The 26,444-nt window shown below is 44.1% G+C and overlaps 1 protein-coding gene across 1 annotated transcript in view; it reads left to right on the forward strand.

Moving 5' to 3' along the window:
- The window catches only part of LOC143932971 (cell adhesion molecule CEACAM1-like), a 154,149-nt gene that overhangs the window by 58,397 nt on the left and 69,308 nt on the right, over positions 1-26,444 (forward strand). The window contains exon 6 of the mRNA XM_077455896.1: positions 13,732-13,857. Within this exon, the coding sequence (XP_077312022.1) occupies positions 13,732-13,857 (126 nt within the window). The remainder of the gene's footprint in view (positions 1-13,731; positions 13,858-26,444) is intronic.

Raw genomic sequence — 26,444 nt, forward strand, 5'->3', positions numbered from 1 at the left:
TGCGGCACTACAAGCAAAACCAACACACCAAGAGGCCTTGGCTGCCTTGATTGTGTGCAAGCTGGAGAAAATGGAGCAGGGGCAACAGATCTGGTGTGAGGAGGTTATTCTCCACACCCTCAACACGGGTATGTTGTGCCAAATGACATGAGAATCACACTTGTGTCATTTGGCCCATGTCCCTGCTCCTCCTCCTTCTGCCACACCTCCAGCACCACAGCCACAGCCTGGAAGGAAGCATGGAAGGAAGACCAGAGTGTGATGACCTGGGTTCAGTCTGGTCTGCCAAAAGATTCATCCTGTTGTAGTACCACAGCCGGGGAACATAGATGTCATCTGCTGCTGTTCCGGGTTTCATGGACTTCAGGACCAGACTTCTCTCCCTCAGACATGTACTCCTCAGGCCACCAATTTTTGCTTTGAAATATTTGATGTGTGCCCTGGGGGCCAAAGGCTTCACAAATCTCCCCAGTTTCAACATTGCTGCCTCCCTCTTTATCTGTTACTGACACCGAAATAAAGGTATTTTTTGTTTGGATGAAACACTTGTGTATGTGTTTTCCTTCCAAAAGGCCAGTTTATTTGTGAGCAGGCAGGTACATTTCCAAAAAACAAAGTGAAATAAATAACAAGGGGTGTTAACACTAAACAACCTCCTGTAGATTAAAAAAGAAAAACAAAATCTCAAAAATAATATAATGTTGTTGTTGTAAGTTTACACAAAATCAAAAAAAAAAATAAGGATAAATGAGCAAAGTGTCTTTAAAGGAGATTTTTAGGGAAGCCCCCCCCCACCCCCCAAAAAAACATCACAAAAATATAAAAAAACAGTCAAACATTGTGTAGATGTGACGCAAACTAAAATTGTAGTACTGAAATGGTTAAAAAAGAGTAATGAAATCCGTTCGGGAGAAGTGTGTGTGACTATAAGCATCAAAAGAAGTTGGTTCTTGCAGCATTGTAAAGAACAAGAGAATGCGCTTGATGACTGATTTTTTAACATTGCAGCGTGACGAATGTGCTATATCGCTTACGAGCAGTAGTTTTACCTGAACGAGCGCTTCCGTGTCGGAATTTGAATGTGAGCATGCGTGGCACTTGGTCTGATGAAAATGCTGTACACATGATCGGATTAGGTCCGTCCGGCCCAGTTGGTCGGGAAATCTTTCCAACATGTTGGAAAATTGGATCGGACGGAGATTCGGACGGAATCAGTCGGATGCATACCACACACAGTCGGATTATCCGACGACACGGTCCGATAAGACTCATTCCGACAGATTCTCCAACCGTGTGTACAAGGGCTAAGTGGTGAGTTAAAAAAACAGAGTTAGTGGAACTGGACTAAATGGTGAGTTAAAAAACCAGAGTTGAAAACAAGCGGTTATAACAGGGGTCAAGTACCTGTGTAGAGGGAGTGTGTACCTGTGTATTGTAAGTACATGAGTGCTGCGAGTGCACATGGGCTGTATTGAGTATTAGTGTCAGGTACTCACAATACGCAGCTATTACCTGTGTGTTGTCTGAGTAGTGTGTATGGATCGTTAGTACTTGTGTATTGTGTGTACCCGTGGGTATGCAAATGACTGTTGGTCAGTGAGAACCTATTGGTCAGCGAGTGCACGTTGGTCTGCGAGTATCTGTGTATTGTCTTGATGAGTATTAGTGTCAGGAAGCTAGTTGTTCATTTGGACAGGGTATAATCCCCAATTCTCATTAAATTAGTAGGTACGAAGCCCGGTGGGTGGGGAGATGTGGCTCAGTGTACATCTTGCGGCATGTATGCATTAGTTGATCCTCCGATCAAGGGTGAATACTGCTGTGCAAAATTTAAGCACGTTGTTTCCCCAGAAGCCCAGGTTCTGAATCTAGGGAAGCAACTGTGAGCGCTGAGAAGACCCTCCAAACTAAAGGAGAGCCAAGAACGTACATGGCAGGTGAGGTGAAGAGGTGCAGGCACTAGGAAAGAATAGATGGGTGACAGTCAGGAAGGGTAGAGGGGGAAGTGCCAGGGAGGCCGATCCAGGGCTGGAGCATCCCAAAAAAAACACTCCATTGAGTGACATTGGTGAAACCAGTCAGGGACTAGTACTGCTGGAGCTGAGGGACTCTCCTAGCTAGACAAGATGCACTCCTCCAGTGAGAGTGGGGGGGAGGGGGGAAGCGAAGGGAAAGGAAAGATTCTGGTGGTAGGGGACTCAATTCTTAGAAGGACAGAGGGCAATCTGTAACAAAGACCTGAAGCTCCAAACTGTATGTTGTCTACCAAGCACTCGGGTTCGGCATATCACGGATCTAATGGATAGATTACTGGGAGAGGCTGGCGAAGACCCGGCTGTCATGGTGCTAGTTGGCACCAATGACAAAGTCAGAGGCAGATGGAGTGTCCTAAAGAACGATCTTAGGGACTTGGGAGCTAAATTGAGGAAAAAGACCTCCACTGTAGTATTCTCAGGAATACTACTGGTACATTGAGCCACACCAGAAAGGCAGAGGCAGATTAGGGAGGTAAACAAGGGGCTGAGGAGCTGGTGTAGTAAGGAGGAGTTTGGGTTCCTGGAGGATTGGGCCAACTTCTCAGTCGATCACCAGTACTGTAGAAGGGATCGACTGCACCTAAATGAGGAGGGTGCAGATAAAATAGGATTAAAGATGGGCAAAAGGTTAGAGAGGGTTTTAAACCTGGCGATGGGGGGGGGGGGGGGGCAGAGGTAGAGATAGCGTGGAACTTATTCCAGAGTAGGGATGAGCTTCGAGTTCGAACATTGCCTGTTCGGCGAACAGTGAAAAATTTGGGTTGTTTGCGGCAAATTCGAAAAGCTGGGAACACCCTGTACAAGTCTATGGGAGAAATCTAAAGTGCTAATTTTAAAGGCTAATATGCAAGTTATTGTCCTAAAAAGTTTTTGGGGACCTGGGTCCTGCCCCAGGGGACATGGATCAATGCAAAAAAAAAAGTTTTAAAAACGGACGTTTTTTTGGGAGCAGTGATTTTAATAATGTTTAAAGTGAAACAATAAACGTGTAATATTCCTATAAATTTCATACCTGGGGGGTGTCTATAGTATGTCTGTGAAGGGGCGCATGTTTCCTGTGCTTAGAACTGTCCCTGCACAAAGTGTGATTTCTGCAGGAAAAAAAGTATTTTAAAATCACTTGCGGCTATAATGAATTGTCGGCTCCTGTAATACAGAGAACACTCATTGAAAGTCATTGATAAAAAAAATAAAAAAAGCGTGGGGTTCCCCCAAATTCAATTACCAGGCCCTTCAGGTCTGGTATGGACATTAAGGGGAACCCCGTGTCAAATTTAAAAACATAAATTGACGTGGGGTTCCCCCTAAATATCCATACGAGACCCTTCAGGTCTGGTATGGATATTAAGGGGAACCCCGCGTCAAATTAAAAAAAAATTGACGTGGGGTCCCCCTAAAAATCCATACCAGACCCTTTATCCAAGCACGCAACCTGGCAGGCCGCAGGAAAAGAGGGGGGACGAGAGAGCGCCCCCCGAACCATACCAGGCCACATGCCCTCAACATTAGGAGGATGCTTTGGGGGTCTATGACCCCTCAAAGCACCATGTCTGCGGGCGGGGGGCTTATCAGAATCTGGAAGCCCCCTTTAACAAGGGGACCCCCAGATCCTGCCCCCCATTTGAAATGGTAAGGGGGCACAAAAGTACCCCTATCATTTCACACAGAAAGTGTAAAAAATAGTTAAATAAGACAAACACACTTTTGAAAAATTCCTTTATTAAAATTAAAAAAATGATTCCAGTGGTGGTAATCCACTCTTGCTATCCAGCGACGGATGATCATCTCTCCGGGGTCCAGCGATGGCTCATCTGATCCAGCGACGGGTGATTTTCAGTCCAGCACAGTCCATCCATGCATCCATCTTCTGTCTCCACTGTTAGAGACACTGCGGGATCCGCGGGATCCCAGCACCTGGCGCTTCTTATATTAGGATGGCAGGGCCATCCGTCACCTGACCCCGCCCCCTCTGATGTAATGCAGTTTTCCATTACATCAGAAGGGGGCAGGGTCCCCCAAACGTCATGGGGGAAGCCCTGGCTTCCCTCACTAGCGTCAGAGGGGGCGGGGTCAGGTGAAAGGTGGCCCCGCCATCCTAATATAAGAAGCGTCAGCTGCTTGGCAGCATCGAGTATGTGTCGGATCAATGTGTCGGATCAATTTTTATAGGTCTTACGTGTTACGTAAGTGTTAGAGGCATGGAGTAGGAAGAGGGCTGGGTCATTTAAGATGGGGCGTGAACCTCGGAACAATTCTGGAAGACTATCCAGCACACAGCTCAAACATGCTACAGGACCAGACGATATGGAGTATCGTTCCCCGATCGCCCTGGCATCTCCAGCAACACTCCGAGGAAGAGGGGAAGATCTTTTGTCATTTTGCGGGGGTATTATATATTATTAGTCTCCTGTGTCTTTGTACAAATTGAGGATCTATATGTGAAGTGGATAATATTTTGTTTTTGACGCATCGTGAATGTACACTGCATATCCCTTTCCCATTCGTCAAGGCATTGCAGTTGATGGCCCTCTGGTGGTGTGATCAACAGTTGATAACCGGCCGATAAGATATGTGACATGACCCCTTCTTCCGAGCAGTAGGTCTTGTAAGTGGTTAAAGGGATTGTAAAGTGAATTATTATAATTTTTTAAAAATAACAAACATGTTATACTTACCTCCACTGTGCAGCTCGTTTTGCACAGTGTGGCCCCCGAACCTGCTCTTCTGGGGTCCCTCGGCGGCTGTCTCGGCTTCCTCCCGCAGGTACTTCTCACGTTCATGTGAGCTCCCTCGCATGGTGAGAAGCACTTGCGGGCGCGCTCCCGTGATATAGCCGGCGGCTATAGCCGCTCGCTGTATCACATGGCCCCGCCCCCGGCGCTCCGCGTCAGTGGATGTGATTGACAGCAGCGCGAGCCAATGGCTGCGCTGCTTTCCATCCATCCACTCCAGCCAATCAGCGGCCAGGCTGAATGGTGAAAAGGACGGTGGGGGCGAGGGCGGGATTTTCAAGGGGTGAGGTAAGTGCAGGCCCAGGCAGTGTCAGATGTTTTTTCACCTTAATGCATAGAATGCATTAAGGTGAAAAAACATTTACCTTTACAAACCTTTAAGGTTTGGTCAGGATTACCAGGGGGGGGGGGGGGAGGCACTGATTTGAGTAAATGGCTAAGTTGGAGGGCACATCAGTCATCTTTATTATGGTATATAAAAGTTTATTATTTAGTACATACAATATTTTTTCAAAAGCAGGAAAAAGGAGGGGGGGGGGGGCAACTATAGGTCCATATATACATATATATATATATATATATATATATATATATATATATATATATATATACGTATCATGAAAATTTCAGACATGTGTTAAAAGGGGTCTGCCAACATGTTTTGCAGTATATGTTGCTTCTTCTGGGCTTTATGTGTGAGTCAAAACATCTAGAGTATTGGATGTGTTTGATTTTGGTTTTCCCCCTAGCTCGGACGCTTCACTTTGCTGATGCAGTGCATAAACAGGACCCAGTCATCACATATGTGTACAAGGGCTGAGAGGTTTTTGGAAATGCAGTTAAATCTTTTAAAGGCGGGTGGAGTCTTTTTTTTTTTTACCAGGCTTGTATAAAATAATGCAAGGGGTCTTCAAATGATCTTAATTCTTTTTGCCCAGGGTGGATATCTTATTGAGTGAAATTGTCCCCCAGTCAGAAAAAAAAGGTGAGTGTTAAGTATGTGGAGGTTTAGTCGGAGAGCAGAAGCGGCAGGCATGAGATCATAATCATCATGTATGGTGAAAGAAAAGATGTGATCCTTTCATGTGATGGCATGGCAGTGTTTCACTGTCCTGTTGGACCACTAGCAATGTTCCTCCTGGAGCTACTGAGATGAGCTGAGGTGTAAGAGAGAAATGATACATCTGGCTTCCTAGGAAGTTGTGCCAAACAGCAGAGATAGCTCTGGACTGCAAGTATTGCTGTAGTTTTGAAGTTCTGTTAGTCTGCTCCATTGTTGAATAAATGCAAAGTTATTGCCATTGAAATGCATTATTACTTCAAATGCATCATCATGCCTGAAAGCAAGAGATACATGGAGATTGAGTGTGGAACCAAAATTATTCTGGTTGCTCTGAAGAAGACATTAGTGCCCTATTCTCTGCTCCAAGGACAATGCATAGATTACTTTCCAGTCAGGTCCACTCATAAGTGCAGCCAACAAGAGTGGAAGCGCTGGCATATTTTAACCCTGGGTTTCCCATGTATTGCTGATGTCTGGAATCTGGAGTAGCAACCATGTCCCTGGAGGTACCCTTTTGCTTTAAAAGAGACTAAAGATGTCCTACAGATGTGATTTTAGTGCAGGAGAGCAAAATACTTGTGTGTACTAGGGTTTTCACCTGTCTGGGATTCACCCGGACAGTTCGAGTTTGGAATCATGTGTCTGGGTTTCAGTCCACCTGAGACCCAGACACATTATTCAGACAGGAATGTGGCTCAGAACAGGGCCTGACGGAAGGGTGAGGGGGCACTATGTGCGCCACATTACTGTTCTCTGTGGAGTGCCCAAAGGTGCCGTAGGTCTGTTTACAATCCTATAGTGTATACTAAAAATAAAAAGACTGTGCACTTCTAAAGTGTTTGGGTTTGGCTTGAAGAAAAGGTGGCAACCCTAGTGTTTACATGTATTGTAAGTTACCTCCTTTAGTAATTTTTGCATATGATTGCATAGGTTGACATCCATTTTTGGTGTGCACAGTGATATGTTTTACAGAGGGGAACCTTCACCTTCAGCACATGTGAACAGCTCCTGGGTGTGTGTAAACTATACTTTCATGTCCATAACTTGGCTTTTTATTAAAGCTACTAGGAGCATGGACAGTGGAGCATAAGATCAGCTACCCTTCTTGGGTTCCTTTGGAACTAATGGTCCCTTAATTTTATTTAAATTACTGTAATAATTGGGTTTCAGGCTTGAGAAGGGTGTTTTTACAGATCTCAAGGTTATTAAGTGTGTAAGATGCCAGTACACACAGGCAAAAGTGAGACCTTATTGTTTTAAAACATCCTTGGCTTTAAACCCTCAATAGTCCACATAGGAGCCAAAGCATGGGAAGTGACAAGAAAATATTTAGTAGTCTGTCGTTATAGCAAACCAGTTACTTTGGTGAGGAGATCTCATCTAGAATCAACAAGATGAAAGAAGCAAGTGAGAGATTCAGCAAGCAAACAACCTTGAATATTTTAAATATCAATTTTGGGAAGTGAAAAATCCCTTAAAATAATCGTAAAAGTGGTTCTGTTATTTAAGGCCCCTTTCGCACTGGTTCGCTTCACTTTTGCAGCACTTTTGAGGCACTTGCGGTGCAGTTTTTAAAGGACATGTGACTGCCCCAAAAACACAGTGGGCGTTTTTGGTGTGCTTTTCAGCCGCTTTCCATTAATTTCAAAGAGGAGAAGCATTTTTGGAGTGTGTGTGTGTTTTTTTTTTTTCACAAAATGTTATTGACATGAGTAAAACATACAGAAATACATTTTAGTGTGTTTTTAGCTCCAGTCCTCAAGCATGTTCAGAGGATGCTGCAACCCCACAAGTGCACCGCCCCAGTGTGAAAGCATTTGTTGATTTATTTTTTATTTTTTAACTCAAAAGCGCTTGAAAAACAACTTAGTGTGAAAGGGCTCTGAGCCTTTTTATGTTTCCAATTACATACTAAAGTATTTGGAAGGTCTGTTATATATATATATATATATATATATATATATATATATATATAAGAAATAAGCACTCTCAGAGTCTCCAGGGCACAATAATAGTAAAATATCCTCAGCACTAGTTGGGCAAGCTGCAGTGATGACAGTAGACTTTCTGGTTTGCACAGTGAGGGCCGGTTCACACTGCGGGCGATGCGAGGCGACACTGATTTGCCTCGCCGCGACCTGCCGCGACCTCAGCGGCGACTTGCAAATGACTTCTGTATAGAAGTCAATGCAAGTCGCCCCGAGGTCGCCCAAAAGTAGTACAGGAACCTTTTTTCTGAGTCGGAGCGACTCGAGTCGCTCCTCTCAGAACGGTTCCATTGTACAGAACGGGGGCGACTTGTCAGTTTGCGGCGAGGCAAGTCGTGTCGCCTCGCATCGCCCGCAGTGTGAACCGGCCCTGAGGGAGATTTACTAAAACTGGAGCATTCAATATGTGGTGCAGCTCTGCGTGGTAGCCAATCAGCTTCTAACTTTAGCTTGTAAATCCACTTTTGTTGAGAAAAAAACATTCTCTTCTGGGTGATCAATGTATATTGCGGAGATGTTAACCAACTTTGTTGCAGATTCCTACCTTTTGTCATTCTGAAGAAATCCAAATGTGTTTGTTTGTGTCCATGTGAGAAAGTGAATCTAATGGGAGTGGGTTCATAATTATTAATTGGCCGTGCATCTGCAAAGTTCTAATAAGGAAAGCTGCTTGGTCTGCATCCCTTTAGCCATGATTTCCTTTTGGAATTGTGTGACAGGCTGTTGGCGGAAAATCCGACCATTTGTACGCTCCATCTGACAATTGTTGGATTTTCCACGGACAAATGCTGGATGGCAGGCTTTAAAATTTTCCGCTGACAAATGTCTGATTTTCTGAGCCTCTGAACACAAGTCCGTCAGACAAAAGTCTAAAGTACAAACATGCATACTCGGAAGCATGGACGAGCTGGAAGCGGTCAGTCTTGTAAACTAGCGTTTGTAATGGAGAATTAACATTCATGATGCGGTAAATTATGAAATCTCGAAATTCTCTTCTCCTTTTATGGGATAATAATGAAGCTGCCTGGCTGGTGATACTGATGGAGTTATGGCAAATAGATTTTCAAAGGCTTTTTTTTTTCTAGTGATATCAAGAATAATATTATTATGCTTGTTTTTTTTTTTTTTTTGCTGGTGCAAGTTACCACAACACCATTATCCTGTAGTTTTTAAGATCAAAGATACAACTATGTTGGTGTCCCTTGTTAATTTTACATTGTATTTTTTAAAATGTAACTGCCTACTCCCAAACTATCATTTGAAGTAAAACACAAAGCCAAATATTATTCTACACAATTTTTTTATTATGCATTAAAAAAAGAAAACAAATAAAATTAGACATGCTATCTGCCAATAGAACTTAACCAAAAAAGTGCTTTCTATGCATCCAAAAATATAGAAAATATACCAAATCAAATCATTATGCAACCAAAAAATAAAATAAAAGCCTCATGTATGTGTCCTTGCTTCTTAATATAGGGGATTAACAATGCCACGATTTGGTGAAAACAGGGATCTGTCATCAAGAGATCATTCCGAAAATCACCTGGATTATTCTCCTGGAGCTCCCACAGCAAAGGCATGTGACATAATTGGTCAAGATTAATAAAGCAACCAATTTTTTGGTCCAAGAAATCCTTATCCTCCTGTTCCTGGACTGGACTTGGGTCAAAGCAATAACTCCAAGGACAATAATAAATAACACGTTATCTCCTCACATTCTGCAACGTGGCTGGTTGACGAATGGCCGTTCGGAAACAAACTGAAAAGTGCAAATTGATTCATGATTTTCATTTTGCGCTTTTCAACACTCACCAAACTTTTAACATGAAATTGGCCAAAGAGTGGTGCTAAAGAGATGAAAAAGCATGTAGTACGTCATTACGTTCGTGTTTGTTGGCCGACAATCCCTTGTCATTTGTATGCAAGACAAGTTCCTTGCCAACGCCCTTCAGACAAAAATTTTGTCTGCAAAAACTCTGATCGTGTGTACGAGGCTTTAGGGGGGACTTCTGAGAAAATCGGTGGGCCAATCACACAAGCAGGAAATTATGTTTCTGGGGGGGGGGGGTGTTCTGTGCACATTCTGTGTATGGAACAACTCCAGGTAGCCATATTTCATTGGATTTTCAGAAGATTACAGAGCTGCAGATTGTTATTAAAAATAATATGCAATTGCAACTCAAGTCATATTGTAATTGATTGAAAAGGGAAGGTCATTTTTATTTATTTGCTATTTATTTTCAACACAAAAGTAGAGGTACCTATAAGCTATGACAAAAAAAAATGGAAGCTGATTGGCTACCATGCACAGCTGCACCAGATTTTGCACTCTCTAGTTTTAATAAATCAATCCGAGAGCTCACACCTCTCTAGAATACAAGGAAATTCACAGTATTTCAACTAACTGCCCTATCGCTCCTGGGATTACCATCTGGGTAAATTCTTTCTTTTGTTCTTTGAAAGTGGTACAGTACCTTGAAAAACTATTCATAACCCTTGACATTTTCCATATTTTGTCATGTTACAACTAAAGACGTAAAAGTATTTTACTGGGATTTTATGTGATAGACCAACAAAAAGTGGCACATAATAAGTGGAAGGTAAATCATAAATGGTTTTCAACATTTTTTACAAATAAATATCTGAAAAGTCTAGCATTCATTTGTATTCAGCCCCCTTTACTCTGATACCCTTAACTATTTACTAATTAGGTGACTTCTGAAGGCAATTGGTTCCACTAGATTTTAGAGTCCACCTGTGTGTAATTTGATCTCAATATAAATACAGCTGTTCTGCGAAGCCCTCAGATGTTTGTTCACTAAGGTTTTCTAACAAACAACATCATGGAGGCTAAGGAACACACTAGACAGGTCAGAGATAAAGTTGTGGAGAAGTTTAAAGCAGGGTTAGTTCATAAAAAAAAATATCCCAAGCTTTGAACATCTCACAGAGCATTGTTCAATCCCTCATCCGAAAATGGAAGTATGGCAAAACTGCAAATCTACCAAGACATGGCCGTCAACCTAAACTGAGAGGCTGGGCAAGGAGAGCATTAATCAGAGAAGAAGCCAAGAGGCCCATGGTAACTCTGGAGGAGTTGCAGAACTCCACAGCTCAGGTGGGAGAATCTGTCCACAGGACAACTATTAGTCATGCACTCCACAAATCTGGCCCTTAAGGAAGAGTGGCAAGAAGAAAGCCATTGTTGAAGGAAAGAAGAAGTCCTGTTTGCAGTTTGTGAGAAGCCATGTGGGGGACACAGCAAACGTGGCAGAAGGTGCTCTGGTCAGATGAGACCAAAGCGGAACTTTTTGGCCTAAAAGCAAAATACTATATGTGGCAGAAAACTAACACTGCACATCACCCTGAACACAACAACATCCCCACCATGAAACATGGTGGTGGCATCATGTTGTGGGATGCTTTTCTTCAGCAGGGACAGGGAAGCTGGTCAGAGTTGATGGGAAGATGGATGTAGTCAAATACAGGACAATCTTAGAAGAAAATCTGTTAGATTCTGCAAAAGACTTGAGACTGGGAGGGAGATTCACCTTCCAGAAGGGCAACAACCCTAAACATGCAGCCAGAGATACAATGGAATGGTTTAGATTAAAGCATATTCATTTGTTAGAATGTCCCAGTCAAAGTCCAGACCTAAATCCAATTGAGAATCTGTGGCAAAACTAGAATATTGATGTTCACAGACGCTCTCCGTCCCATCTGACAAAGCTTGAGCTGTTTTGCAAGGAAGAATGGGCAAAAATGTCACTCTCTAGATGAGCAAAGCTGGTAGAGACATCCCCAAAAAGACTTGCAGCTGTAATTGCAGTGAAAGGTGGCACGCCACTGTTTTCACATATTTATTTGTAAATCATTTTAAAAACCACGTATAATTTTCCTTCCACTTCTCTTATTTTCTATTCTATGTGTTCTGTTTTATTCAATTCTTTTTTTTTCTGTTATATTCTATTCTATTTTTTCTATTTTATTCCTTTATTTTCTATTCTATATTATCCTTTTTGAAAATGTGGAAAACACTTAGAAAACTATTCAAATTCAAAAACTATAAATCTTTTTGAATTAGAAAATGAGTCAAAATTTATTCAAGAATTATTCGAATTTCGTCCAATTTTTTTTTTTGTTATTTCGGATTTGTTTAAATTCGGTACTATTGTAATTTGGATATTTTAATTCGGAATGAAATGAACTGCACATGTCTAGTCTTGTCTAGATATGTAATTTAATGTTTTATGGGCTGACATAACAGTACTGGTCTCTGTCACCCATCAAATTGTCAACCATCACTATTTGAGGAAGCAAACCCTTCTGTTTGATGTCAGTAAGATAAAATAAGACTCATTGGTGGCACCAGTGGGATAAAATAAGCTTCATATTGTTGCTGTCAGAGGGAGAAAAATAAGCTCCATATTGATGGTGTCAGTAGGATAAATTATACTCCATCTTTGGTGTCAGGGGGAAAAAATAAGATTCATAGTTGTCAGTGGGATAAAAATAAATGCTTTTGTGATGACAGAGAGCGTAAAAAAGACTCCAAAATGTTGGTGTAAATGGCAGCAAAAAGTATAATTATAAACCCTTACAGACCACTTTTTGCTGCAGGTAAGTATATAATAAGGCTTACCGGTAGCTACCCAGGATATCTCCTAAATCTGGCTTAGGAGATATCCCCTGTATTTGTGCCGATGTCATGGGCACATGCGCACTGAAGCAAACTGAAGCAATGGCACGTACGCGCCATTTGCTTCAGTGAGTTTGCCGTTAACGGTGGCTCCCGCGTGTATGTGCGGGAGTGATGTCATCGCGGCTCTGGCCAATCACAGCACGAAGCTGCGATACCTGGAAGTAATCCCCAGGAGTGATGTCACCAGCCGGTGCTGTATATGGGCACCGCAGCGAGGGCTTCGATCTCAGGTGTGATCGAAGCGAAAAAAAAAAACTAACAACTGCAATTTTTTTGGGGTTACAACCACTTCAATCACTTGCTTCTACACTGCTGCTCTCCCTCTTTTCTGATGCTGGATCCTGTAAAACAGTATAAAAAATTTGGCAGCTATGCTATTGTAATCACAATTATATCAAATGGCCAAGTATGATACGTCATATTTCCGTTATTGACACGCATTAGAGAGGGAACAGGACGGAGTGGAAGACAGCAGAGTGGTCTTAGCACGGAAAGGACACGGCTCAGCGATTAAAAACCGCTTTCAGTAATTGTATAGAGTGGTGCACTGTAGCACTCATTAAATGTGAGTACCCTATTAAAGGGACATTTTTTATCTGTGAATAAACATATATATTTTTTTAAATGATATCACACTATCAAGTTTCCTATGTCATACTTTCATGTGGAAAAACGTAACAAACAAAAAGCCCAGGACCCAAACACACATATTGAACCCAAAGTTGGTTCACAAACGTGTATTGACCAAGCTTAGTTGGTCACACTCTAAGGTGAGCGCACACACTGAAGTGGGGAGCACAGGAGTGGACACAAGCACACATCTGATTATTATCAATGGAATCTGTGGATTTGATCCAATTGGAATGGACTTTATGTTTTCATCAGTGCATGGTATTGCATGAAGGATTTTGCACGCTAGCACATTTAGTGGACTGGAACACTTTTTGTTTTATAATTGTAGCACTTTATAAGGACTGTTTACATATAAGTGGATACACTATTTTACATTAATGCACATGATCACTTTTCTATCACTAGGTTATTTTAACCATTCAAGGATTTATAAAATATATTATATATTTTTGATTCTGTATTTACTAATTGATGTATCTAGTTACTCACTGTTAGATTTAGAGAGGCACTTTCTTTTGTATTTTTATAATAATGTCACTTGTATTTACTAATACATTTCATTTCTATTTTACAGCTCCATCTTCATACCCTATTTGCCATGGACTTAGTGGTGGTGAGGTAGCCGGAATTGTGATCGGAGTTGTTGCTGGGATAGCAATTATTGAAGTCATTGTTTTCTTTGTCCTAAAGACCAAAAAAAGTATGTTATTTGTACTTCATGTTTTAAAATTCTTTATTTTATTTTTCAAAAAAATTAAACAAGGATTACAACAAAAATGACCCTATTTTTTCCAAGCTATTCCTCAATCCTTTACAAAAATTAGCTAATTTAGCAAAACTCTGAAAGGCATATGTCAGCATATTGATAACATTCCCTGATGTAAACCTAACATTTAAGAGAGATAAAACCCAAAGTTTTAACATGGGGTGACCAAGCAAGGTCTCTGCAAGGATTTATGTGGGTTTACATAACCGGTCTGTGTAAGCCTTAAAGAAAAAATGCCTCAACTCTCTTTAAAATGACTCAACTCTCCAACTGTCTTAGCTCGATCTATACAGTCATTTAAATCTTGTTAAGGACGTGTGAGTGGGATGAAGAACTCTTGCAAGGCCAAAGGTAAGTTTATCCACACTTCTAATGGATTAATTAAATAGCAACTGAAATTCTAACAACAGTTACATTATTTGCATCACCGTCACCTATGGCCACTGGCCAGTTTTAGAATATGCATATTTTTAATCAGCCAGAACTGATTAGATCATCTACTGAAATTAATCAACATTTTGTAACAGTGATTTTTTTTTCTTTATTGAAATAAAGAAGATTATTATTGTCTGCAAAATAGTATTTCTACAAATTAGTAAAGAAATGGTCAAGACCAATAAATTACATAGTACAACATTATCTTTTGTTATATCTATTTATTACAGTTCTCTTGCATGAAGAGTTAGTTTTTAGGGAGTAACATTTTTAAGGCTGGCTATAGACACAAGAAGGATGTTAGAAATGTGGACATGATCCAATTCAATATAAGCAGTTTTGCAGACCAACGCTTTCCTAAACAGGGAACAGTTGTAGTTGTATGTCAGATGACTGTGTTTAGATCTACTGTATGTAGATGTTAGACATGCAAAAATTTCCAGAAAATCCCCCGGTTCGGTTCGCACCAGAACTTTCGAACGGACTGAAAATTCATATGAACTTTAGAACCCCATTGAAGTCTATAGGACTCGAACGTTCAAAATAAAAAGTGATAATTTCAATGGCTAATATGCAAGATATTGTCCTAAAAAGGGTTTGGGGACCCGACTCCTGCACCAGGGGACATGGATCAATGCCAACATTTTTTTTTTTTTTAAATGGCTGTTTTTTCGGGAGCACTGATTTTAATGACGATTAAAGTGAAAAAAAAAGTGAAATATTCCTTTAAATATCATGCCTGGGGGGTGTCTATAGTATGCCTGTGAACTGGCACGTGTTTCCCGTGTTTAGAACAGTCCCTGCACAAAATTACATTTAACAAAAAAAAGTCATTTAAAACTGCTTGCAGTTTTAATGTAATGTCTGGTTCCGGCAACGTGGATGAAAATCATTGAGAAAAAAATGGCATGGGTAGCCCCCCTGCCCATTACCAGCCCCTTTGTGTCTTGTACGGATATTAAGGGGAACTCTGTACCCAAATAAAAAAAAGGAAAGGCGTGGGACCCCCAGGCCCTATATATTCAGAACAGCAGTATACAGGCGATGCAAGACAGGGACTGTGTAGGTTTGTTGTATGAAGTAGAATCTGTTTGTAATTTTGAATTGGTACATTTTTAAAGTGTAGCTCCAGTCAAAAAAATCTATTTTTAAGCTTTTTGGAAAACATAGGGAAGGGTTATCACCCCTGTATAATTTTTTGGGCTGTCCGTCTTTTTTCATCTCACTTCCTGTTGTCTCCTTCTGTTTGCAAGTAGGAGACATTTGTAAGTTGGATGTTTGAAAGTAGGGGCCTGCCCTATATGCTCTGCAGAAATGTGGGCCTAAAGTGTTGATGTTGCCACAACACTGTAAGCCTTCAAAGTTACTCTTGGTGGGTGCTGGAGCACCCTGCTGTGAACGATTATATCAAGAATTGTAATTACATGCCATTGTTGAACAATGGTATAAAAATTGGGCATTTGGTGGTTATAGTGTTGTGGCACCACCACCACCACAAGTCCTCAAAGTTACTCTCGGTGGGCGCAGGAATGGGCCCTGCTGTGAAATATTATATCTAAAACTGTAATTATATGCCCCTGTTAAACAGGGGCTGAAAAATTGGGCCTTAGGCAATGGTGCTGGTGCAACGACACTGCAACATCTCCCAGATACTCTAGTTGGAGTGCAGGAATGAGTCCTGCTGCAAAGTATTGGATCAAAAATTGTAATTACATGCCCCTGTTAAACAGGGGCTGAAAAATTGGGCCTTAGCCACTGGTGGCGTCACCCAGAACCAAAAATGTTCTTCCAATCAGCAGGATCATTGAGGAGGAAGAGGATAGTCAGTCAACATAACAGGGCAGTCACTCAGCATCAGCATATGCAGTCTTGAAGGGATGTGACATTTCAAAAAAAATTATTCGGTTACATCAGCTTCAGGTGCTTGGTAGCTGGTGGTGATCCAAGACTAATTCATCTTTATGAAGGTCAGTCGATCAACCGAGTCGGTGGACAGGCGCACCCTGTGATCGGTAACAAATCCTCCAGCAGCACTGAAGGTGTGTTCCGAAAGAACGCTGGATGCAGGACAGACCAGTAGCTCAATTGAATACTGTACAAGCTCTGGCCAGTGATCCATCCTCAAGACCTAGTAAGCTAGAGTATTTTCGTTGGGAAAGGTATCCAAGTCTGATCTTGCCCCTAGGTATTAGACATGTGCATTTAGTTTCGTTCCGAATCGAAATTCGGACAAATTTTCATTATTCAGACATTCGAATGCATCCGAATTACCGAATTGCAATGCTAACGAATTCAAACGAAATTCGAATCAAATTCAAAAAATGACATTTTGCGACCCGACTTTGGGGCCATGTATCTTGGGGACACTTCTAAAATGTCATTCTCTGCTGCAGAAAAGTGCTTGATATTTTGAGACCCGACTTTGGGGCCCCATAACTCGGGGTCACTTGGAGCTAGAAACCCCAAATTTGGATATGTTGTAGTGCTATTTATACTGTGTTTCTAGCTATACATGGCCCCAAAGTCGGGTCGCAAAATATCATTCTCTTTTGCAGAAAAGTAATGTCAATGAAATAAGATGTGTTTGTTGTTTTGCACTGGTACACTGCAAGTATGAGAAGTTGATGTGACAGATGTATATAAGTAAGTAACTAACCATCTTCCAAAATTTCTAATTCAAATAGAAAATATTAGAAAAAAATATAATTTAATAGAATAAAATAGAAAGAATATACAACCATCTTCTGAAATTCAAATTTCAAATAGAATAAATTTGAATTTCGAATAGTATGAATTCAAAATTTTTAATTAATTAATTTTAAATTTGGATAGAAAAGATTATAATAAAATAGAAAATAGACTAGAAAAATGATAGAACAGAACAGAATAGATTATATTATATTTTATTCTGTTCTGTTCTATTGTTTTTCTAGCCTATTCTTTTATATTCTATTAAAATCTTTTCTATTAAAATCAAAATCATTATATACTAAATTCGAATTTCAGAATTTTTTTTTATATTCTGTTCTAATCTTTCGATTTGAATTATAGATTTAGGAAGATGGTTAGTTACTTATACTTACTTATATATATCTGTCACATCAACTTTTCATACTTGCAGTGTACCAGTGCAAAAAAACACACACATCTTATTTTATTTATATTTATGGTATCAATGAAGTTGTCAGTATGCCTGATTGAAGAAATCACAGATGTCGATTGGAAGGCAAGTGCATATGCTGTATATCATTGTCCACTTGCCAAAAGTTGTGTATTGTATTTGTCCACTTGCCACGTCACCTGCCACAAGTTATGTATTGTCCACTTGCCACGACACCTGCCACGAGACCTGCCACGAGTGCCGCGTGGCCAGCCACGAGTGCCGCGTGACCAGCCACGAGTGCCACGTGACCAGCCACGAGTGCCACGTGGCCTGACACGAGTGCCACGTGCCCTGGCACGAGTGCCACGTGACTTGACACGAGTGCCACGTGACCGGCCAGAGTGCCACGTGGCCTGACACGAGTGCCACATGACCAGCCACGAGTGCCACGTGACCAGCCACGAGTGCCACGTGACCAGCCACGAGTGCCACGTGGCCTGACACGAGTGCCACGTGACCGGCCAGAGTGCCACGTGGCCCGTCACGAGTGCCACGTGGCCAGCCACGAGTGCCACGTGACCAGCAACGAGTGCCACGTGACCAGCAACGAGTGCCACGTGGCCTGACATGAGTGCCACGTGGCCTGACACGAGTGCCACATGACTTGACATGAGTGCCACGTGGCCTGACACGAGTGCCACGTGACTTGACACGAGTGCCACGTGACCGGCCACGAGTGCCATGTGACCAAGTTGTGGATTGTCCTCTTGCCACGTCACCTGCCACCAAGCGACCCCAGATATGGGCAATATGAAAGTACTTTTCTGCAGCAGAGAATGACATTTTGCGTGTTTCTAGCTATAAGTGACCCTGAGATATGTGGCCCCAAATTCGGGTCGCAAAATATTTTCGAATCCGGTTGAAATAGTTTTGAATGCAGTTGAAAGAATTTCGAATCATGTTGAAATCATTACGAATGCAGTTGAAATAATTTCGAATCATGTTGAAATCATTTCAAATTCGGTAGAAATATTTTCGAATTTGGTTGAAATATTTTCGAATGTGACCAATTTTTTGAATTCGGCAGAAAACTAAACGAATTTAACTAATTTAACTAATATAACTAAACGAAATTAATTAATTAAGGAATTAAAACGAAACAAAACTAAAAAAAATGTTTCCTTTTGCACATGTCTACTAGGTATTCCTGCACCATGTAAATCAGACGCTGGCAATGGTTGCAGGAACCGATCATACCTTGGGGCTGCGGACTAAAAAATTGTCTGAACGTATCGGTCAGAGCCACCTTCTGTGACTGACCGAAGCATCAGCAACACGTTGTCCAGGACCAGGAGTTTGTAACCTCCAAGTCTCTGGGATGCGTTGCACAGACCTTTCTGCAAGGCCTCCCGGAGATGTCTCATCCTCTGCTCCCTCTGTAATGGCAAGATAAGGTCTGCAACCTTACCCTTGTATCGTGAATCAAGGAGAGTGGCCAGCTAGTAATGGCCTCTCTCCTTCAACTGAAGAATACGAGGATCCTTCCGCAGGATTTGCAGGATCAGGGAGGCCATGCAGCATAGGTTAGCTGAGGCATTCGCTCTGGAGTCCTCTGGGTCACTAAGGACAATATGGTCCGCAGCCACCTCCTCCCAGCCACGTACAAGTCCACGGGTTTCTTGGGACTGTAAATCATCCCTAAAAGACTGCTGATGCTGAGTGCCAGGCTCCACCTCCATGCTGACACAAGCCTCCTCCTCCTCGTCCTCTTCCTGTGTGATGATGGGTGGGACAGCAGGAACACTGTCTGGATAAAGGGGGCCTTGAGAGGCAAGGAAGTCCTCCTCATCCTGCCTCTGTTCTGCCTCAAGTGCCTTGTCCATTATTCCATGCAGCATATGCTCCAACAGGTGGACAAGAGGTACAGTGTCACTGATGCATGCACTGTCCCTGCTCACCATCCTCATGGCCTCCTCAAATGGTGACAAGACAGTGCATGCATCCCTGATCATGCCCCACTGGCGTGGTGAGAAAAAACCGAGCTCCCCTGACCCTGTCCTGGTGCCGTAGTTGCACAGGTACTCATTTGTGGCCCTCTGCTGTGTGTGCAGCCAATGCAGCATGGCCAATGTTCTTGGGCAGGTTCAACTCCTTTTGTAGCTCAGCCAGATGAGCACAGGCATTAAATGATTGGCTGAAATGTACACAGACTTTTCAGGCCTGCCTCAGGACATCCTGTAAGCCCAGGTACCTGCCCAAGAACCGCTGCACCACCAGGTTAAGGACATGAACCACACAGGGCACATGGGTCAGTCATTCCTGTCAGGGGGTGGAGAGGAGGTTGGTACCATTGTTGCAAACCACCATTCCTGGCTTAAGCTGGCGTGGCGTCAACCACCTCTCAGCCTGCCCCTGCAGAGCTGACAAAATATCTGCCCCCGTGTGGCTCCTGTCCCCCAAACAAACCAGCACAAGCACGGCATGGCATCTTTTTGCCTGAGTACTTGTGTATCCCTTTGAACGCCTACGGAGCACCACTGGTTCCAAAGACAAAGCACTGGAAGAGGCCATGTAGGAAGAAGAAGAGGAGGGGTGGAGAAGAGAGGTGTGTCACAAACAGTAGTAGCATTTTGGAGGCGTGGTGGCGGAACAACCTCCAGCAATACTGCACCTTGTCCTGTACCCTTCCTAGCTGCCAGAAGAGTGACCCAATGGGCCGTGAAAGATAGGTAATGTCCCTGTCCATGCCTGCTGGACCATGAGTCAGCGGTAATATGCACCTTACCGCTGACCGCCCTGTCCAGCGAGGCATGGACATTGCCTTCCACATGCCGGTAGAGAGACAGAATCACCTTCCATGAGAAAAAGTGGCGTTTGGGGACCTGCCACTGAGGAACTGCACATTGCACAAACTCACTGAAGGGGGCCGAGTCTACCATCTGAAAAGGCAGCAGTTGAAGTGCTAGCAATTTAGCCAAGCTAGCATTCAACCACTGGGCATGTGGATGGCTGGGAGTGAACTTCTTTCAACGGTCCAGCAACTGGGGCAGGGAAATTTTCCTGGTACAATCAGACATCGGTATACTGCTAACGGAGTGCCCGCAAGTACTTGGCTGTGACACGCCTAATCCTACACCTTCATTCCTCTCAGTGCAGGTTTCAGAGAGGACTGAAGGTCTAGTGGGGTTGGAGATCCCAGCTGATGAGGAGCAAGGAGGGGTCTGCTTTGTTCTTTGGTGTGGGTCTTTAAGGTACGCTTGCCAATGAGCTGCATGGCAGGTCAACATATGTCTGGTCAAGCATGTGGTGCCCAAGCGGCTGATGTTTTGGCCACGCGAGATACGCTTGAGACATATGTTGCAGATAGCAGCGGTGCGACCTGATGCACTTGTCTCAAAAAAGGACCACACCAAAGAGCTTTTGGAATAACACGCAGAGGCAGCGCCCTGCACAGGCGGAGCTCTGCGGTGTTATTCAGTTGGTATGCTGCCCCTAAGCTGGCCCCCGGAGGGCATCCTGCCTCGTTGGAGATGTGCCTCCTCCTCCTCCCACGTGGAGTCAGTGACCTCATCATCCCCTCCCTCTTCATCACTGGAGCAAACCTGGCAATATGCTGCAGCTGATGGAACATGACTGCCAGATTGCTGTCCTTCTTGAACATCCCCTCTCTCTGCACTCATGCTACTGCCTTTCTCTAGCTGGGTATCATCATCAGAGCCTTCAAAACGCTGAGCATCCTCCTGGAGCATTTACCCAACAATGTGGTCAAACAGTTCGGGGGACTCCTCAGGAGGACATGGTGGGTCTAGGGAAGGAGTGACTGATGATGACATTGAGACGAGGGAAGAGGACACGTTGGCAGCTGCTTTGCTAGTACCCTGAGCCTGGGTGAGAGAGGATGAGGAGGATGAGGAGGGCTTGGTCATCCACTCTACCAAGTCTTCGGCATGATGCGGCTCAACACGTCCAGCTGCCAAAAATAAGGACAAACATGTCCCATGGCCACGTGCTGATGACGATGCAAAGCATCCACGCCCAGCACTGTTGTCTCTAGACACAGAGCCTGCTTGCCCTCGTTTATTGGCTCGTGACTGTCTTCCCATCTTCCTGCAGGCCATTACTATGTCTGGAAGGCCAAGAAGGAGAGGCAAACAAGCAATTGGGTAGCTTTAGGTGCACACTGAGCAGATGACACAGTACACCGACTGTAATTACTGCAGCTGCCTGCCTGTGTTACAGAAACAGAACAACACCAGCAATAAGGCGTATCTTCAGGCGTATACTGTGCTGGAGGCACACAACACCCACTGTAACTGCTGCAGATTAGTGATGGACGAACTTCCGACGGGACGTTTCATGAACGCACCCAAAAGTTTGCGAACCGCAAAGTTTGCGGCGGATCCATTGACTTTAATGGCAGGTGAACCTTAAAAACCTCCAGGTCATATTTTCAGCCACAAAATACTTACTAGCTGTGCACACATAGTCCCACAACATGGGCACTGCCATAACAAAAGTATTAAGTGAATCTGGGATGGACAACGACAAGCATTCTTTTTTTATCTGTGAAATTTTGACAATTCAGGAGCGCATGAAGGCCATGGAGGAGAGGCAAGGTCAGGGCAGGCTATGAAGGGTGTGCAGGAGATGATCAGTGCCACAGTCAGGGCAGTGCAGTCCTGTGCCAGTGTCCCAGTGTGCCAACCTGTGTTTGAGCCCCACCCTCTGCCCGGCCCTTACCCCCACCTATGCAGGGCTCCACTGCGGTGGTCCGGAGGTGCCAGTCCAGTGCTGATCCTCATCCATGGTGCTGGCACTGCCTGATGCATGATAGAGAGCACTGACACCACACCCGCACTGTGATAGAGAGCACTGACACCAGCACCGAGATAGAGAGCACTGACACCAGCACCAAGATAGAGAGCACTGACACCACACCAGCACCGTGATAGAGAGCACTGAGACCACACCAGCACCATGATAGAGAGCACTGAGACCACACCAGCACCGTGATAGAGAGCACTGACACAAGCACCGTGATAGAGAGCACTGACACCAGCATCGAGATTGAGAGAGAGCACTGACAGCAGCAGCGAGATAGAGAGCACTGACACCACACCAGCACCATGATAGAGAGAGCACTAACAGCAGCACTGATACCAGCAACTGGCTGCGGGACCCAAAAATATGACACCGCTCAACCTCTTCAAACAGGAGGGTACAGGCATATAATACGGTGTGCTTTTTTTGTACAAGGAAGTCAGCCAAAGGTAGAAAAAAGGTCTGTGTGCTCGATTAAATAAATCGTTTATAGAGTTATGCATATACATGGTCTACTGGTCACATGTGTTGAATTCCTCCGAGATCCATGCCTCATTCATTTTTATAAATGTGAGGTAGTCAACACTGTCGTGAGCTAGGGGAGTGCGCTTATCGGTCACGATCCCCTCTGCTGCGCTAAACGTCTTTTCGGACAGGACACTGGACGAAGGGCAAGCCAACAGTTCCATTGCAAATTGGGCAAGCTCTGGCCAGAGGTCAAGCCTGCCCACCCAGAAGTCCAGGGGTTCATCACTCCTCAGAGCGTCCATATCGGCCGTTAACCCGATGTAGTCGGACACCTGTTGGTCTAGGCGTTCCCTGATGCTGGATCCGGATGAGACCTGTCGATGGGTCGGCTGAAAGAATGACCTCATATCAGAAGTCACCAACACATCTTCAAACCGCCCTCTTCTTGCAGGCGCTGTTGGATTGGTACCCGCAACTCTTTCTCTGGGAGTGGGAATTCCTCATCTGCCAGCGCACGCAAAAGAAGAATGCAGCATTTCTCGAAGCAAGGCATGGAAGTGCTCCATTCTGACAGCCCTCTGTGACGGTGGTAACATTTACGCCATTTTGTGTTTGTACCGGGGGTCTAAGTATGTTGCCATCCAGTACTGGTCCTCGACCTTTATGCTTTTTATACGGGGGTCCCTGTTAAAACACTGGAGCATGAAGGCCACCATTTGCACTAAACTGGAAGCAGTGTGGTGGCTTGGCTCCTGCTCATCATCCGGGATAATTTCATCCTCCTCATTCTCCTCTCCCCATCCACGCACAACAACAGAGATCCAAGAAAGGTTTAAAGCATGCTCTTCTTGCTCCTCCTCATCCGCCCCAGCACCATCCTCCTCTGACTCCTCTTCAGACTCCAGTTGTTGACTTGTCTCAGATAGAGTAGCCCCCCCTGGGAATTCATCCAGCACTGTGACTTCCTCATCTTCCTGCTCCTCCACGGCTTGATCAATGACATGACACAATGCAAGCTCCATAAAGAAGGCATAAGGTACCATGTCACTGATGGCGCCATGGCTGCAACTGACCAGTTTGGTGATCTCATCAAATGGCCGCAGAAGTCTGCATGCATCACGCATGAGCAGCCACTGGCTCGGTGAAAAAAAACCCAGATCCCCAGAACCTGTTCTGCCGTAGATTTCGTACAGGTAGTCGTTAACTGCGCGCTTCTGCTAGAGCAGCCTATCAAGCATATAGAAGGTTGAGTTCCATCGCATCGGGTAATCGCAAATAAGACGTCTGACCGGCAGATTGTGTCGCCACTGAATGTCAGCAAGGCGGACCATGGCCGTGTAAGATCTTTTGAAATGGGCTAAGATTTTCCTTGCCTGCCGCAAGATGTCCTGGACCCCAGGGTATTTGACAACGAATCGCTGCACGACCAAGTTTAAGACGTGTGCCATGCATGGCATGTGTGTCATTTTGCCCTGTTTCAATGCGCTAAGCAGATCGGTACCGTTGTCACATACCAACTTTCAAATTGAGCTGTGTTAGCCACTGATCTGCCTGTGAACGCAAAGCTGAAAGGAGTGCAGAGCCAGTGTGGCTCTTGGCTTCCAGGCACAACAGATGCAGCACAGCATGGCAACGTCTCACCTGGCATGTTGAATAGGTTCTGGGAGCTTGGGCGGCACAGCGGAAGAGACGCCAGCAGCGGAAAAGGAGGAGTCAGCCGAGGAGGAGAGGGAGGAGGATGGAGTAGGGGGAGGAGAAGAAGAGGCAGGCCTGCATGCAATCTGTGGCGGTAAAACCAAATCTACACGGGTGCGATAGGTTACTTGCTCGACGGCCGACAGAAGGTTTACCCAGTGGGCAGTAAAAGTTATATACCTTCCCGTGTTTGCTAGACCACGTGTCTGTGGTCAGATGTATCTTGGCACCGACACTGTGTGCCAGAGATACATTCACTTGCCACTGAACATGGCCATATAGCTCTGGGATGCCCTTCTGTGAGAAATACTTCCTTCCTGGGACCTTCCATTGTGGTGTTCCAATGGCCACAAATTTTCGAAAGGCCTCCGAGTCCACCAGTTTATATGGCAGTAATTGGTGGGCTATCAGTTCTGACAAGCCAGCCGTCTACAGTTGGGCAAGAGGGTTATCCGGCGTCATTATTTTTTTACACTCAAACATTTGGCCTTTTTCCAGAAAAACGTGAGGATGGCATGATGGAAGGTGGAGTGGAGGATAATTGTGAGGAGAGAGGAGAAGGAGAAGTAGAAGACGAGGCCAGATGGTGAGAGCCTGTAGTGTGGGTTTGTGGGTTCCGTTGTTCCCACTGAGCTCGGTGATGGCAGCTCATGTGCCTTCTTAAGGCGGTCGTCCCTGGGTGAGTGTTGGGCTTACCGTGACTTATGCATTGACTTCAAAGGCTGCAGATGGCAACACTATTGTCAGCAGCGGACACGTTAAAAAAAGCCCACACTGCGGAGACATGTTCCGGCATCCTAGGAGCGCCAGATGTGACCGTACATGGTTGATGAACCGCTCAGCAGTCACAATGCTGCACAGTGGAAATGCACTATACTATGCTTTCTATATGTGCAAGTATTTTATACGTGTATTACACCCCTATATACTGCACACCAAATAGTACACCTATACCAGTCCTTAAAAGGACCTTTGTGAACCTAATAGTAGCTAGCTATTAGCTAGTGATTTGCAGACTATCTCTGCTCCAAAAACAAAAATGTCCCTCTCTACACTGAGAAACGACAGCTGCAGAATTGGTCAGCAGCACAGCAGTGCAGTGCACTATAATATGCTTCTATATTTGAAAGAAAGTATATTATACGTGTACAACCCTATATACTGTACACCTATACCAGTCCTTAAAAGGACCATTATGGACCTCGTAGCTAGTGATTTGCAGACTGTCCCTGCTCCAAACACCAAACTGTCCCTCAGTCCCTACACTGATAAAAGACAGCTGCAGAATCGGGCAGCAATCAGCTCAGCAGCACAGCAGTCAGCAGTGCACCATAATATATTTTAAAGAAAGTATATTCTAAGTGTATTACAACCCTATATACTGCACACCTATACCAGTCCTTAAAAGGACCTTTGTGGACCTAATAATAATAGCTAGTGATTAAACTGACTGTTCCTGCTCCACACAGCGTCCTGTCCCTACACTGACAAAAGACAGCTGCAGAATCGGTCAGCAATGCACTCAGCAATCAGCAGCACAGCAGTCAGCAGCAGTGCACCAGAATATACTTTGTATCTTTGAAAGAAAGTATATTCTAAGTGTATTAAAACCCTATATACTGTACAACTATACCAGTCCTTAAAAGGACCTTTTTAGACCTAATAGTAATAGCTAGTGATTAGATTGATTGTCCCTGCTCCACACAGTGTCCTGCCCCTACACTGACAAAAGACAGAATGTAAAATGGCTGCCAGATCAGGTCTATTTATAAGGTAGGGGGTATGTCCAATTGTTCATGTGCTGAAATGTCTCAATTGGCTGTCCTGTACCCCATGATGGGTTTGTCATGGGTCAAAGTTCTTCACAATGTAAACAAATATGGCTGCCGCGAACAGCGCCAGAAGTCTGCCGGTTTGGCGTATCGCGAATGAGCAAAATTTGCCGCGAACCGTCCACCGGGCGAACCACAAGGCCATCTCTACTGCAGATGCCTGTATT

Source organism: Lithobates pipiens, unplaced genomic scaffold (assembly GCF_037356315.1).
Source record: "Lithobates pipiens isolate NorthernLeopardFrog02 unplaced genomic scaffold, aLitPip1_a1.2 Scaffold_27, whole genome shotgun sequence".
Classification (NCBI taxonomy): domain Eukaryota; kingdom Metazoa; phylum Chordata; class Amphibia; order Anura; family Ranidae; genus Lithobates; species Lithobates pipiens.